The sequence below is a fragment of the Balaenoptera physalus genome, assembly GCF_965194825.1.
Source record: "Balaenoptera physalus genome assembly, chromosome: 15".
Classification (NCBI taxonomy): Eukaryota; Metazoa; Chordata; class Mammalia; order Artiodactyla; family Balaenopteridae; genus Balaenoptera; species Balaenoptera physalus.
Genome location: NC_138894.1, coordinates 63023621 through 63037533, shown reverse-complemented (window position 1 = coordinate 63037533; position 13913 = coordinate 63023621). Strand labels below are relative to the sequence as shown.

The 13913-nt window shown below is 36.3% G+C and overlaps 1 protein-coding gene across 5 annotated transcripts in view; it reads left to right on the top strand.

Annotated features, from left to right (window-relative positions):
• The window catches only part of MTA3 (metastasis associated 1 family member 3), a 158298-nt gene that overhangs the window by 128657 nt on the left and 15728 nt on the right, over positions 1–13913 (top strand). For 4 of the 5 annotated variants that reach the window (XR_014254271.1, XM_082427753.1, XM_082427752.1 and 1 more), the window contains exons 13-16: positions 1158–1309; positions 2173–2395; positions 9794–9880; positions 12846–12992. Coding sequence is in view for 4 of the 5 variants with exons in the window: in XM_082427753.1 (XP_082283879.1) it covers positions 1158–1309; positions 2173–2395; positions 9794–9880; positions 12846–12992 (609 nt within the window). In the remaining variant the exon portion in view is untranslated. Of the gene's footprint in view, positions 1–1157; positions 1310–2172; positions 2513–9793; positions 9881–12845; positions 12993–13913 lie in introns of those variants that run through there. The other variant, XM_082427754.1, reaches the window with a different exon arrangement.

The window sequence follows — 13913 nt, the reverse complement described above, 5'->3', positions numbered from 1 at the left end:
ATGAGTGAAATTTTTTATTCAGAATCCAAAATAAGCCCATGCCTAATATTTAGGATTCTTAAAACTTGTGTTTTAAAAAAAATCAACTTATTTTACTATTTGTTTTTAAATTACAAGAGGAAAGGTTTTTAGGCTGCTGTTTGCAAGGAGTCCTCCCAAAATAATACATGATGGGGTCACAGTATCATTTTCAACAAACTAAGAGATAGTTTGACTACAATGATCACTATATCTTCTCTTTTTGACATTGGTTTATGAAGTGTTAGTTGACACCCTGATGTGCTGTTTGAACGTTTTGGCCTGATAAAGGTAACGTACAGATCAAGGGAAGGATATTCCTAGGCAAACTTACAGAATCATAATTTCATGTACCTTATTAACTTAGTGTTCATCATCAGTGTTTTCTGTCTTAAACTTCAGATCCATTGTGGGAATACTTTTAAATGCTATATGGCAGTATTTTAAACTTCGGAGCAAAATAACACAGGTTGGTAGTGTTTAGCTCAGGAATCAATCAATCGAGCTATCAGGTCTTAAGCATGCCGTGATCTTGGCTACACATGCTCACTTGACGGGGACTTACAGTCTGGAAAAGGATTCTGTTTTTAAAGAGAGAAAAAGTAAAATAATTATTTTATCTATTGATTAAAATAAAGGAATGGGAAACAGATACCTGTTTCTGTCAGACTTCTACCTTTATCTGAGGGGTCCCTCTAAGCACTTTAAACCCTGAGGTAGTTTCTGAACCACAGGTTTGAAAACCTGGATTTAGTTTAATAATACCTTTCTGATAACTTATTTCCAGAAATGTACACAATATTTTTAATATTTAATACTGTACAAAATGTTTTTAATGAACCAACAAAAACTCCTTCAGCAGCACAATGTATAATATAGGGCACTTCACCTAATGGCCCCTCTTAGTAAGGGCCACAGGCACTTGATATCTGTAGAAATAAATGGTTTAATGAATTCTCACTTGAAAAATACATACATGTATTAGACTTTCCTGTTTGTCGGGTAAACTGGAAGAAGAAAAATAACATTGTAAACTAAAGATGGCTTTGGAATATTTTTGAAATATTTGACCATATGTGTATTGATATTACAAGTTATGTCGCATTCTTTGTTTTTTCTTATTTTTCCTCCATCTTTAGCTACACAGTCTCATCAGTGGTATTCTTGGGGCCCACCTAATATGCAGTGTAGGTTATGTGCAACTTGTTGGCTCTATTGGAAAAAATACGGAGGCCTGAAAATGCCCACCCAGTCGGAAGAGGAGAAGTTACCTCCCAGCCCAGCTACAGAGGTACACAAGCAATAGTCTTTTTAGTGTTGAGAAATGCAGTGTTTTTCAGCGCCTGGATCATTCCTTGGAAACAGAAGTACAGTATAGGATAAGTTAAAAACAAACAAAACGATTATAGCTAAACGTAGTACTGAAACGTTGAGGGTGGGTATGGAGAGAGGGGCAGGGACAAATCCAATTTTTTCAGGTATTCAAAATATCGGTCTTGAGAGATTACTCAGAAGAAGAATAATGTGTGTGGGAGGTGTTAGCATGAGTAGAGAGCTTACAAATTAAATACTGGTTTTAACGGCTTTTTTGGAAACAGTTTGCAACCTTTCAGTACTGTTGAAAATGTGTTTTATTGCATAAGGTAATAAGTACAAACTGAGCATTCTTTCTGTCCCTGGGCTATCATAGGAGAGACAAGAAGGCATGGACTCAATCTTGAGGTGAACAACAGTTAAAATATGATTTTGGTAAAATTCTCATAGGTGGCAGATATCAAGCACCTATGTCTACCAGAGGGAGGTTGTTCTTTTTGGAAGCTAACAAGATTTAAGGACCCCCTTCAATATTTTTTTTTTAAAAATAGTCTCTCCCCTGGCAATTTTTTACTGTTGTGAATGTGATTTTGGATTGTTAAGGTCAGTTTAGGAGAAGAAAAATATAGGATCACAGACACCCTTACTCCACCCAGTTTCCTTCTCTACTCCCCACCTCCTACTCCAAAGTACATACTTTTAAATTCTCTCCCCCGTAATAAGTTATCGATTCTTCACTGAAAGACTTAAAAACTGCGCTTTTCTTTGAACAGGATGCAAGGAGTATTGTATTTTGACAAGTTCTGTTCTTTACATGTTTGTTGGTATCTGATTTTATAGGACCCTCGAGTTCGAAGTCACATGTCTCGCCAGGCCATGCAGGGCATGCCGGTCCGAAACACTGGGAGCCCAAAGTCTGCAGTGAAGACCCGTCAAGCTTTCTTCCTTCACACTACATATTTCACAAAATTTGCTCGTCAGGTCTGCAAAAATACCCTCCGGCTGCGGCAGGCAGCAAGACGGCCGTTTGTTCCTATTAATTATGCTGCCATTAGGGCAGAATGTAAGATGCTTTTAAATTCTTAACCTTATATGTTGTGCTTCTGACCATTTCCTCTCTTTCCCTCTCTCTCTCTTTTTGTTTTTGTTTTTGTTTGCAATAAACATAAGTTCTTGTGTACAGCCTTTTATTTGGTTTATTTTTTTTTAACATTGTTTTGTCTGCTGCCATTTGTATAATGCCAACCTGAAAACATTGAAACTTCTGCAGTCTTTATGAGAAAGTAGTGCTCAGCAAAAGATTGGTGGGAGGTGATCCTATCCAGTGGGGTTTTGTGATGGAATTACCTGAAAGCCCTTATCAAAGAGGGATTTTTACCTATAAGGTAGAATAAAATTTGCCAATTTACACTAATGAGAAATTGTATGTCTTTGTAAACTTCTCAATTTCCCACAAACCTTTTACAATTATCATACAATATTCTGGAAATTCACAGTGTTTCATAACAAATTAGAAGATTTAGCAAATTATAAATGAATTTTAAAGTTTTCTGGGTGAATTTTCTGAAAAACACATTTAATTTTTGCAAGCTAGTGTCTGAATTTGTGGTTGAGCATTCTTTCTATTTGTCCAATTTGGTTTCCATTTCATAATCATATACATTACTACATAACATTTACATGACTTTATTACTCATTATCAACACATTCAGTCTTGCTTATGTTTTTTTGTTGTTGTTAGAACAAAGGTCATATGTACCGATGAATTGCAGGTTGTTCTGTTATTACCATGTACCCCTAAATGTGTCCATAATTTGTGTGTGAACTCTGATTCTAGTCTTGCTACTTTTAGTTACATTTCCTGTTTAGCATGTTAGAGCCATGCAACTTTTTTTCCCTATGGGATGAGAAAACTAGCTGTCTGGCTTAACAGGTAGGAAATCTTAAAGACATTCAGTAGGTAACTCTATCTGTGAGATAAGAAATTTCTTATTATGAGATGTTCCATTTTGATTTAAAGAGGGTATCTGTAAAAGGAGTGATGATTGAAAAGTGTTTTTTGTTCCTAAAGATAATTTTCAACAGAACAGTTGAAGGGCTTTAAAATTTACAGGTAAAAGCTTTATAAGAAGAAGAAAAGTGCTTTGTAAAGTGAGTAGAAATTGGAAGTAATCTCTGCGTCCCGTGGAGGGGAAACTTAGCTACATGAAACTCATGTATATGTGAGAACTTAGGCATGTATATTGAGGTTTTGTGCTAGCATTTCTGAGTTCATGGATTTATGTTATCACTTTCTTACCATTTTAAGGAACTAGAAAATATTTATATCCATGAATAAACGGCTTAGCTGATTTAAAACATACACGTTTATATATAATTTCTTAAATATAAAAAATAAAAAACATGAGAAATGAGAAAGAAAGTGAATGAAATTCTTCCGTTAAAATTGGCCAGGCTCCAGGATCATCTCTGTTGCTATGAATGGAAAAGAAACTATCACCAACTAAATTGGCTTCTGAGGAAGCTTCTGTTTCTCATTAAGCTTCTGTTAATTTCTCAGTTAATTTGCAAATTGTCTTTATTTTGATGATTCTTCAATGAAGTATGTTTTTGTGTCACCTTATTTTAATTTTTCTCAGTTAAAAGGCCATGCTACTAAAAAAGGGTCGAGATTAAATTACCTGTATTTTATTTCTACAAACATATAGCTATAATAATGATAATGATAATAAAAGAACAGACTCCTTTGTTGTGATGAGAGCCAAGGAGCATATTTTATTTTGTATTTAGCTTCATTGGTCAAGTTACACATAGAATCAGATTCTCAGAATAATTTTACCTTGAAATTTAAAACTATAAAGTTTCAGCAGCCACCTACTCAGTCCCAGTCCCTTCACCCAGCAAGCAGCTAATGAACTCTTTTCCTAGCATCTAATTGCTTCTTGCATTATCGTCTCCCTTCTTATATTTGTACCTTGTCACAACCTCTTTAGCAGATTCCTAGATCTTGGCTTGTTAGCAAGATTAGGTGTTAATAACCCAATGTCTGTATGCAACCGTGTTTATGGTCCAGGGGGAGGTTAAAGCTGTATTTGTTTTTTTGTTTGTTTTGTTTTGTTTTTTTTTGGTAAGCTTTCCTTGGTTTCTCAAAGGCAGTGGTGACCCTGTCCCTCCCCCAAAAAGTTGAGAATCACCGTGATGATGAATGACTTTCAGATCAGGTGAAAGTTTGTAATTCTAAAGATATTGATGGATCAAGAGCTCCAATTAATGCATTTAGAATAATTCTTTATAATATTGGAAAAGGAAACTAGTTTTGCCTGTGAACTTGAGACTCTTCCTCTTATAAGAAGTGTAGAAGTTGACCCCTTCCATGGCTCCTGGCCTTGGCAGCAACATCACAGCCAGTATCACAGCCAGAGTTGATGGGGTGTCAGACTACAGAAGAGTGAAGAAGTGGGGAGCTGAGAAGATAAATTCTCAGTTACATGGGGGAGAGCATAGTCATAACTTGTTTAGAGGAAGTTTTTTTTTTTAATTTGTTACAGCAGCACTCTCTGGCCTTTATTTTCATTAAGAAACTGGTGTTAAGGAATACAGTATAGTACGCAGGGGAATCTTTGTTTGCATATCCATAAAGTATCGCAGGAAAATGTAAGAAGTAATATCTTTGGGAAGGGAAACTGGGAGGCTGAGGGAAAAGGGTGGGAAGGAGACTTACCACTATTCATCCTTCTAAACTTTTTCAATTTTGAGTCATAGGAATATATTTCCTATTAAAAAGTCATGGGAATATATTTCCTATTAAAAAATTTTTTTAAACTTGAAATAACTATACACTATGACCAACATGTGTTTTATAGATACAGATGTAAAAAATGACTGTTAAAACCAAATCCCAAATACCTATTTATTTGAATGATATACCTTTATATGTAAATATGTAAGTCCATGCTAAAAATTGCTAACAGTACAGTGCCTGAGCCAGTTCTACCATGTAGATAGTGCTTAATAAAAATGGATTGCTAGACCAAAACCCAAAACGTTGCATAAAGAAAAGTATGATGTCCTTGACAAGATTTGCAGACCAATTGCATGGTTGTAACAGCATCAGGTTTCAGACAGCCTCCCCCTGCTTCCCCTTGACACCCCTCCCCTCATTAAAAACAGCCATAATATAATGATGGTTTTCCTCCTTTGTTACTATCATGAGACTTTACCACTGAGTTACTGGATGACTGACTTGTCAAAGATCTGTAAAATCACCCAACACCTGATGAGCACAGGGCTTCTATTTGAAACTCAAGATCCAGAGACTGAGGTTAAGTAGAAGTAGTATATTAGCAGCATTTCAGAGATGAAGCAAAAGTCCCCAGAGAAATGGATCCAAATGACTTACCTGCCCCCTCTGTAGCTTGCATGGATAATTAAGTAGTTTCTGAGTTGATAACACACGAGACTTGAATGACAGCACCATTCCCCAGTATGAATGTTTTCAAGGGATACCTGGAGCCCTTTTTTTCTGTTTGAAGATGCTAAATCGACTTCAGAAGTATTATCCCAAGGGCCCATATTCAAAGGAAACTTGCTATATATTTTATGAGTTTTCTAGAGGTTTCTCAGTGAAAGTTACTGTTAATAATTGTATAAAGTTTTGTGAAATTTTAAGTTCTAACATTAGGAGAACAGTTTTGGCTTGTTTATTTTGGTAGTTTATTATTTTAATAAAAATTTGTCTTTGAATGGATACTTAAAATGTTTTTAAAGGTACAAAAGTGGTTACAGATCTTAACGCCATTCCCATTCCTACCTCTTTTAGAGGTAACCATTGTCATCAGTGTCTAAAGTATCCAGAGACATCCTGTGTATCTCTAAGAAACTAAGTAGGTGTATTTTTTGTTTTTGTACAGACGTTAATGCCTACATTGTTCTGCACCTTGCCTTTTTTACTTAATGTATCTTGGAGGCCATTCCATACCAGTACATTGAGAGATACATCCTCTTTTTGTGTGGGTGATTTTCTTTCTTTTTTTTTTAAAGTATATGTATTTATTTTTGGCCACGTGGCATGCAGAATCTTAGTTCCCCGACCAGGGATTGAACCTGTGCTCCCTGCATTGGAAGCGCGGAGTCTTAACCACTGGACTGCCAGGGAAGTCCCACCTCCTTTTTTTATCAGCTGCATAATAGTCTATTTTGTACTTGAGCCAGTACTTCTCCTATTTAAAAAAAAATTAGGTTGTTTCCAATCCCTTTCTATTACAAGTAATGTTGCAACAAATATACAGGTATCATTTAAGACTGATGTATGAAATGTGCATGTAGCTTACAGGTTAAATCCCTAAAAGTAAAACATCTGTGTCAAGCAACTTCCATTCTGAATTTTGATAGTTACTGCCCAGTTGCCCTCAGAAAAACTATGATTTACACTCCTACCACAGTGTCTAGAGAGTGCCTGTTTCTCTAGAACCTTGCCAGCAGTGTTATCCATCTCTGAAACCCTTAACTAGTTGACAGGTGACATGTAAGTTATATTAGCTTGCATTTCTCATTTTGAATGAGGTAGAAAATTTTGCATATATTTGACAACCATTTGTATTTCCTCTTTTGTCAACTGTTTTTGCCCCTGGCCTGTTTTCTATTAAAAGTCTTACTGACTTGTGGGAACTTCTTATATTTTAAGGAAGTTAGCTCTTGATCTGTAATGCAGATATTTCCCCCATTTTGTCTTTGATTTTGTCGATGATGTATTTGCCAAGCAGATTTTTTTAAGTAGTTGAATTTATCTTTTTTTAAAAAATTTTTTAATGGCACATGCGTCTTATGTCTTGTTTAGAAATGCCTTTATAATTCCTATAAGAAAATTCTATGGATGGTTTTACTTTGATAGCAGTTTTGAAGGCCCATGTGAGATATTTTTATGAATTTTAATTCAGTATGTACTTTTTGCAAGTTTTCTGTTTTATTTTCCCCTCTAATATTTCCAAAACATTTTAGAAAGATAGCCATGAGTTGCAAAAAAAAGGTAACTTTTTCCAGGTTTACCTCAGGCTCATCCTCTGGGAGGCCAGGGAAATACGCCTCGTGCTCAGTCAAGCCATTCGAGTGAGGTGAAAATGCTCTCCCTCTGGCCAGATTTTGATTCCTTCTGGTTTCTTCGGGCATTTCTCAGGTTGCTTTATTTACCTGTGTGCTTTTAATGGGTACTAATTAATTATCTCTTTAAATATAGTTAGGTGAATAATTTGAGAGCAAGGTACCACTGGCCTGGTCTTGCGTACAGACCAGGATTCTTTTTAACCAACTCAAATGTGGACCTGATCATCTATGTTTATTATCATTTCCTCCGGACAGAAACTATTTTTTTCTATTTATATTCGGTATAATCACTGAAGGGATGCCATTTTTATTGTAAACAGTCATGCAGTAGTCTTAGCATCCACCTTTCATCCTAATTTATTCACAGTTGAGACTGATAGTTCTTGCCACCAACTACTTCCTAGAAAATATAATGAAGATTGATGAAGTACGGATCCTTCTAAAAAGCTTTGATCTCCCACTCAAGTGCTCTGTAAATTCTCACTTGGAACATTACATAATTAATCCTACTAATTTAGTGAGAAATTAAAAGCAGATTAATATAAAGTGAAATGTCTATGGGTATTGTGTTGGTGACTCCTTTGATGGGTTTGTTGATTATTGTCAAGGTAACAGTCATGTGGGAGTTCATCACTTGAAGTCACATTGGCAGTTTTCCTTTGGGCCTTATAGAGTGGAATAAAGAGCAAAGTTAATCTTATTACTAGTAATATAGTAATGGTTTTTGTCCAAAACATTGAGCAAATACTAAGATGAGTCACTCAAGCTTTATTTTATTAATAGAAAAGAAATTTCTTCTCTTGTCCTCTTCCTAAGTAGAACTTGAATTTTAGGTGAATTAGTAATATGAGGAAGGAATTATTACTGTTAGCACACAGTGATTTGACAGGTGTTTGATCCTTGCAGGGTTTGGGCTGCTTTTTAATGTTTGTTTAGATTGCTCCTCCAAAATATGCTTATTATATTTCTGACTGTATCTTCACTATTATTCAACAACAGGTGAAAAGCTTCATAGCTTAGTAATTTGTTTTGCTCAAAGGAAATCAGCTGAGTAGGCGGAAAAGAAACTGGACCATTTATAGTTGTCAGTGGTTGCATAGTAATTAGCCAGTGCTTGGGATATATATTCAGATTCCAGGCTGTCTGCAGTTTGTGCTTTGTCTATTTCAATATTTTTAAATGCTGCTTTCCCACCTTTTCCTGTTTAATAGTTATTGGAAAAGAGTTTCCTTGTTGAGAGGGCTAGAGCTAATGAAAAAGTTAATTTTTAATTTTAAATCATTTGAAGTTCCAGATTGAATTATACATTTTAACATTAATAGTGCAGAGAATCCCTGTGGATGTCAAAGAAAATTTCCTGTATGTAGGCCTAGAAATGTGGTCTCGGCCACAGAAAATCTGTAGGACATTTTTGTCAAAAATGTGAAGGTGGGAAAAGGCATAAACATAGCAGAATCATATCTGCTAAAGCTACTCTGTTAAGCTTTATGACAGTATCTGCAAATTTAAAACACATTTCAATACACATTGTTTCTGTTGCTTCAGACTCTGCAGCTTAACCCTTTGGTATGACAGGCAGCCATGTTTCACATCTACTCTTCCATCTAATGACAGCTAATTAAAACGCAGAGAGTGTTTGTGTTGTGTGCTTTATTTTTCTCTGTCTGAACTGTTTTATGGTAGGGTATGAGGAATGTGATGTGACCTCTATGAACTAATATCCATCACAGTATTTTACTGTTCTGACTATTGGATGAAATACCTGTCTGCATACAGGTAACCTTTTAAATCTCAGCACTAATGACATCATAGTAGGATATGAAGGATAGAAAACTAGTGATAAAACCAAATGACCCATTTTTACTTTTGGGAAGCTCTAATCTAATGGAATTGAATTTAATCGCGATAGATGAAGACTCCTCCACAGAGACCCACTCTCATCTAGGTCAGGGATGGTCAAGTGTGTTGCCTTTGTCAGCTGTCATTTTTGTCTTCCATGCCAGATTTATCTTCCATTAGGACTGATAACACCTCATACTTTATGGAAGTTTTTCTACTATAATGTAGAAATGCCATGGCTATTTTACAGATGATCTCACACAGAAAGAAAGCATGTGGGTGTAAGATGTGTGTTAGCTACATTCATAAGGGACTTTAAAGTGAGTATTCTCCAGGTAAAATCCCATTCAGTAATTTGAACCAGAGCTAAAAACGGTTTTCTTAAGCCCCAAAGGAAATTATGGAGGAATCTGGCGGATTTTTTGCACTGTTTTCCACTTGCACATTTTATTTCTGCGGTGTATGTAGCATAGGCAGAGAAATCAGCCTCATTGGTTGTCTCCGTGTTTCTCTCTCTCCTCAGATGCAGACAGACATGCGGACCTATCTGGAAGTCCACTGAAAAGCAAAAGCACTAGGAAACCTTTGGCATGTATCATTGGGTATTTAGGTGGGTATTTCCTAATAGAAGAAAAACTCAACAATTTCTGTATCTTATAATTGGCTATTCAAAATTGACATACCTAAATTAAATGCAAGCCTTTCAAGTAGCTGCAATTGGATACCTTCATATGTATAGTCAATTTATTTTATTTCAGAAACTTATTTTTATTACCAAAACACACACAAAACATACAGAGTTATAGATAGGTTTACTTTTTCCAAAAATATCATTGAATAAAAATGTAATGTATATTTATGGATATAAATACAGATTAAGCAAAAAGGAAAATAAGAATCACTAAATTATTAGAGGATGAATATTTTTTTTTAACTGAAGTATAATTGACTTACAATGTTATATTAGTTTCAGGATCACCACATAGTGATGTGCCATTTATACACATTACAGGATGATCACCGTGATAATTCTAATTACCATCTGTCACCATTCTAGGTTATTATAAAATTAAGGATGAATATTCTTATTATTTTTATTTAGATCCTTCCACTATTTCAGACCCACCTCACCCCTTCCCTTAAATAGAGAAAGATTGGTTTATTTACTTTTTTTTAAAAAAAAACAGATAAAACTGGCTTTTAACCCACCTTTAAACAATATTTATAGTTTTAATGTGCCAATTAAGGTTACTTGAAAGGAAAGCATTAGTATTGCTTTCTGGTTTTTATCATGTTATTTAACTTGGAAGTCGCCAAAGATGATGGTTCCATTTACATTTTGAAATATCATAATTAAGAATATAAAATTACTAGGCAATAACCTTTTTTTTTGGAAAGTTTTAAGATAAATAATTTACAAAATAATGACTTCTAAAATGGTTCCTACTATACCTAGAAGCTATAATGGCATGTTTTTATGCTTCTAATATTCTTGCTTTTTCATCTTCTCAGTAAAAGTGAAGTATGTTCTCAGAGTTGCATTGAACCTTATTACTCTGTCAGAAAGATTTATATTTGTGAAGTGTTCAGACTGAAGACATCCAGTCTTTTAAAAATCAAAGTGTAGCCTTAAAGTTGCTATATTATCTGGTCCTCATCAGAGCATCCTAGGAGTCAGAAGTTCATAGCTCCTTCTTTGATGTTACTTTGCCACCTTATTTCCTGTTTTATTCCTCAGGGCCTAAGGAGTTGCTTTGATAGCCCCGCAAAATATCACATGGTTATCACAGGGACGACCTAGCTTTTGGTGATCAAATCCTTGAAGTTTGCTATCTGTGTTCCCTTGCAGGGCCTAATCCTAGAAGCCCCTCCCACCTTGCAAGGGCAAGTTTATAATCATAAAAAATAGAATATAATTGCATATTAGTCAGCATTTCCATAGGTAATTATGGGTTCCTGCTATGGGCAAATTGGTTTCTGTCTCTACCAGATAAGCCCAAAGCAGTGCTGTCCTTACTAACTGAACCACTTCCCTATATAACATATTTCTGAGTATTTACTATGTACAAGACACTTCACTAAGTGATTCGGGGAACACCAAGATGAATACAACCTTGCCCTCAAAAATCTTCAGCTAGCAGGGAAGGCACACAGGTAAGAACAATTGAGCAAAGGATTAAATCCTATAAAAGAATTACAGGTAATAAGCATTGGGCACTTGGAGGAAGGGATAGTTATTTCTGATGGGAGTTAGGGCAACTTATGTGAAGAAAGTAATAGTTGACCTCAAGCTTGAAAAATAGGTAGTATTTGAATAGATAGAAAAAGAATGTTTTTCCCCTTATGAGGCCAAGAGAACTAGATGAACAAAGGCTCTTGAAAATTGGATCAGGGAAGGCAGGTTTTCTGGTCCCGATGGAGCATAGCATATGGAGGTTGTGATGAAATATGAGGTTGGCAAACCTTCAATACCATGTTGAAAAAAAAATCAGCACTGTATTTTGGTTAGTACCTGATCCATTCCTAAATTTCAGCAAGTGTAGGATTTTGACCAGACCAATACTCCTAACAGCCCTTCCTAAATTTCAGTAAATAAGGCTAATATCCTGGCCCTCACCTGGGAAGACAGGGTGGCTTGTGCATGATTGTCATGTTGGGTGGTGACTCAGAATCAGTGAGCAGGTTTAGCTTTAGCGAAGAGGTTGCCTGGTATTAGTAATAGACTGAGGTCCTTAAATCCGATTTCTATAGTGTTGCAATTTCTGTCCATCTACTGACAACATACTTCACATAAACACACATGTACCACATGCACATTACAGTTTTGTGATATATCCTCCGTCAAAGTTTTTCTTCTGCTGCTTTTTTTTTTTTTTTTTTTTTTTTTGCCATGCCACACGGGACCTTAGTTCCCTGACCAGGGATCAAACCCACGGCCCAGCAGTGGAAGTGCAGAGTCTTAAATCACTGGACCACCAGCGAAGTCCCATCTTCTGCTACTTCTTAACTCTAGTATTTGGAGTTTGGTGTCAGATTTCATCTATATCAAATTGTTTTTGGCTGGGAGTGATTGACCCTGGTCCTATATCCTAGTTGCAGAGCCAGAGGAATCCTGTTTTTTCAGAAAGCTCTCACACACCAGATGTGCTACATGTTATCTGTGTTCTTGGTTTGATGGAGCACAAGGGTAGTTTTCTTTGAGGCTACCTCTCCAGATAGCCTTTGAATATCTAATTCCTTGAAGAGTCAGATGCCTTATTCCCCTCATAAATCTCATGTTTAAGTGACCTTCTTAAGTGGCTTTTTTTTTTTTTTCTTCTTGTACTCACAACATGAAGCTCAGAGCTTCAGCTAGCAGGGGCAGAACCAGCTCCCTTTTGATAAATAAAGCCATGGTAACAGCACTTGAAGTTGATTCATTATGCAAGTCCTTGGGAAAATAAGCTGGTTCATAAGGAACTGGCTCTTAGCTCATTAAGAAGTAAAGATAAGATGTGTGCCTATTAGCCGATGTAAGTGCACACAGATTTTTAATACCATGTTCTGAGTTGAGAAACCTTTCTTCCCCCTGTCAGAGATCCATCCTTCGAAGAAACCTAATGTAATTCGATCTACACCAAGCCTACAAACCCCAACTACCAAGCGGATGCTAACCACCCCGAATCACACGTCTCTGAGCATTTTGGGGAAAAGAAACTACAGTCATCACAATGGCCTGGATGGTATGTAAGCCCAGGAATTCTGGGGGCTGATCCCATAGGCTAGGGCTTCTCTGCCCTTGCCTGCTCCGGAGTGTTGTCTGCCACATCCAGGAATGTGTAACAAACAGGTTCTTCTACGCCCTGATTGAACGGTGTGGGAAGGGAGATATGAGGGAAGGCTGCCATGGGCCACAGGGAAGACATGTTGCCAAGTGACATTTCTCCATCTCCTCAGAAGGGACCTTTTGGTTCACATTTCCTGTTAGGAGGCTTGTTTGGAAATGAAGTCTGTATTTAGCAGGTTGCCTCTTCTGGGTAATAATGCTCTTGCTGTGATGCACACTCACTGCTCATTTATGTTTTCTTGAGCAGAAGGGATTATTTCGCCTTATGTCTGAGACAGCAGTGCTGTCTGGGGGTTCTTCGGTGTTCTGTGGATCATTTTGAATTTGGCATTTGTCCCTGACTTCTTTCACCTTATAAATTTTCTTAATTGCTCAAGAGTACTACAAGTCATGAAAAGAATTGCATGGGTGATGTCTTAAATACAAAGATAATAATTTGTTTGAAATGGAAAAACTGAGAAATATCACCTCTTATCCAAAGTACTTCTCTTGGGCTTGGCCATGTAGTGGCTCTTCAGGTGGAACTGAATTATCTTCCCATTCAGACTATAAACACAAGTGTAACAAATCATCCAGGCAGTATATATTGTTGATTTCAATATTCAATATTGAATTTCAATATTCAATATTGATTTCAACTCCTGGAGTTTGAAGCTGTCTTGATTGTTTAAATGTTGGCATTTATTTATGAATCAAACTGTCTCCAGGCTTTTCATGCCTTGTGGGACTCTAAATTCCTTCAGTGACAGTAAATTATTTATAATGAAGCCCTAGAGCAAGGATGTGGAATAGACATTCTAGTAATAATTTCCCATGG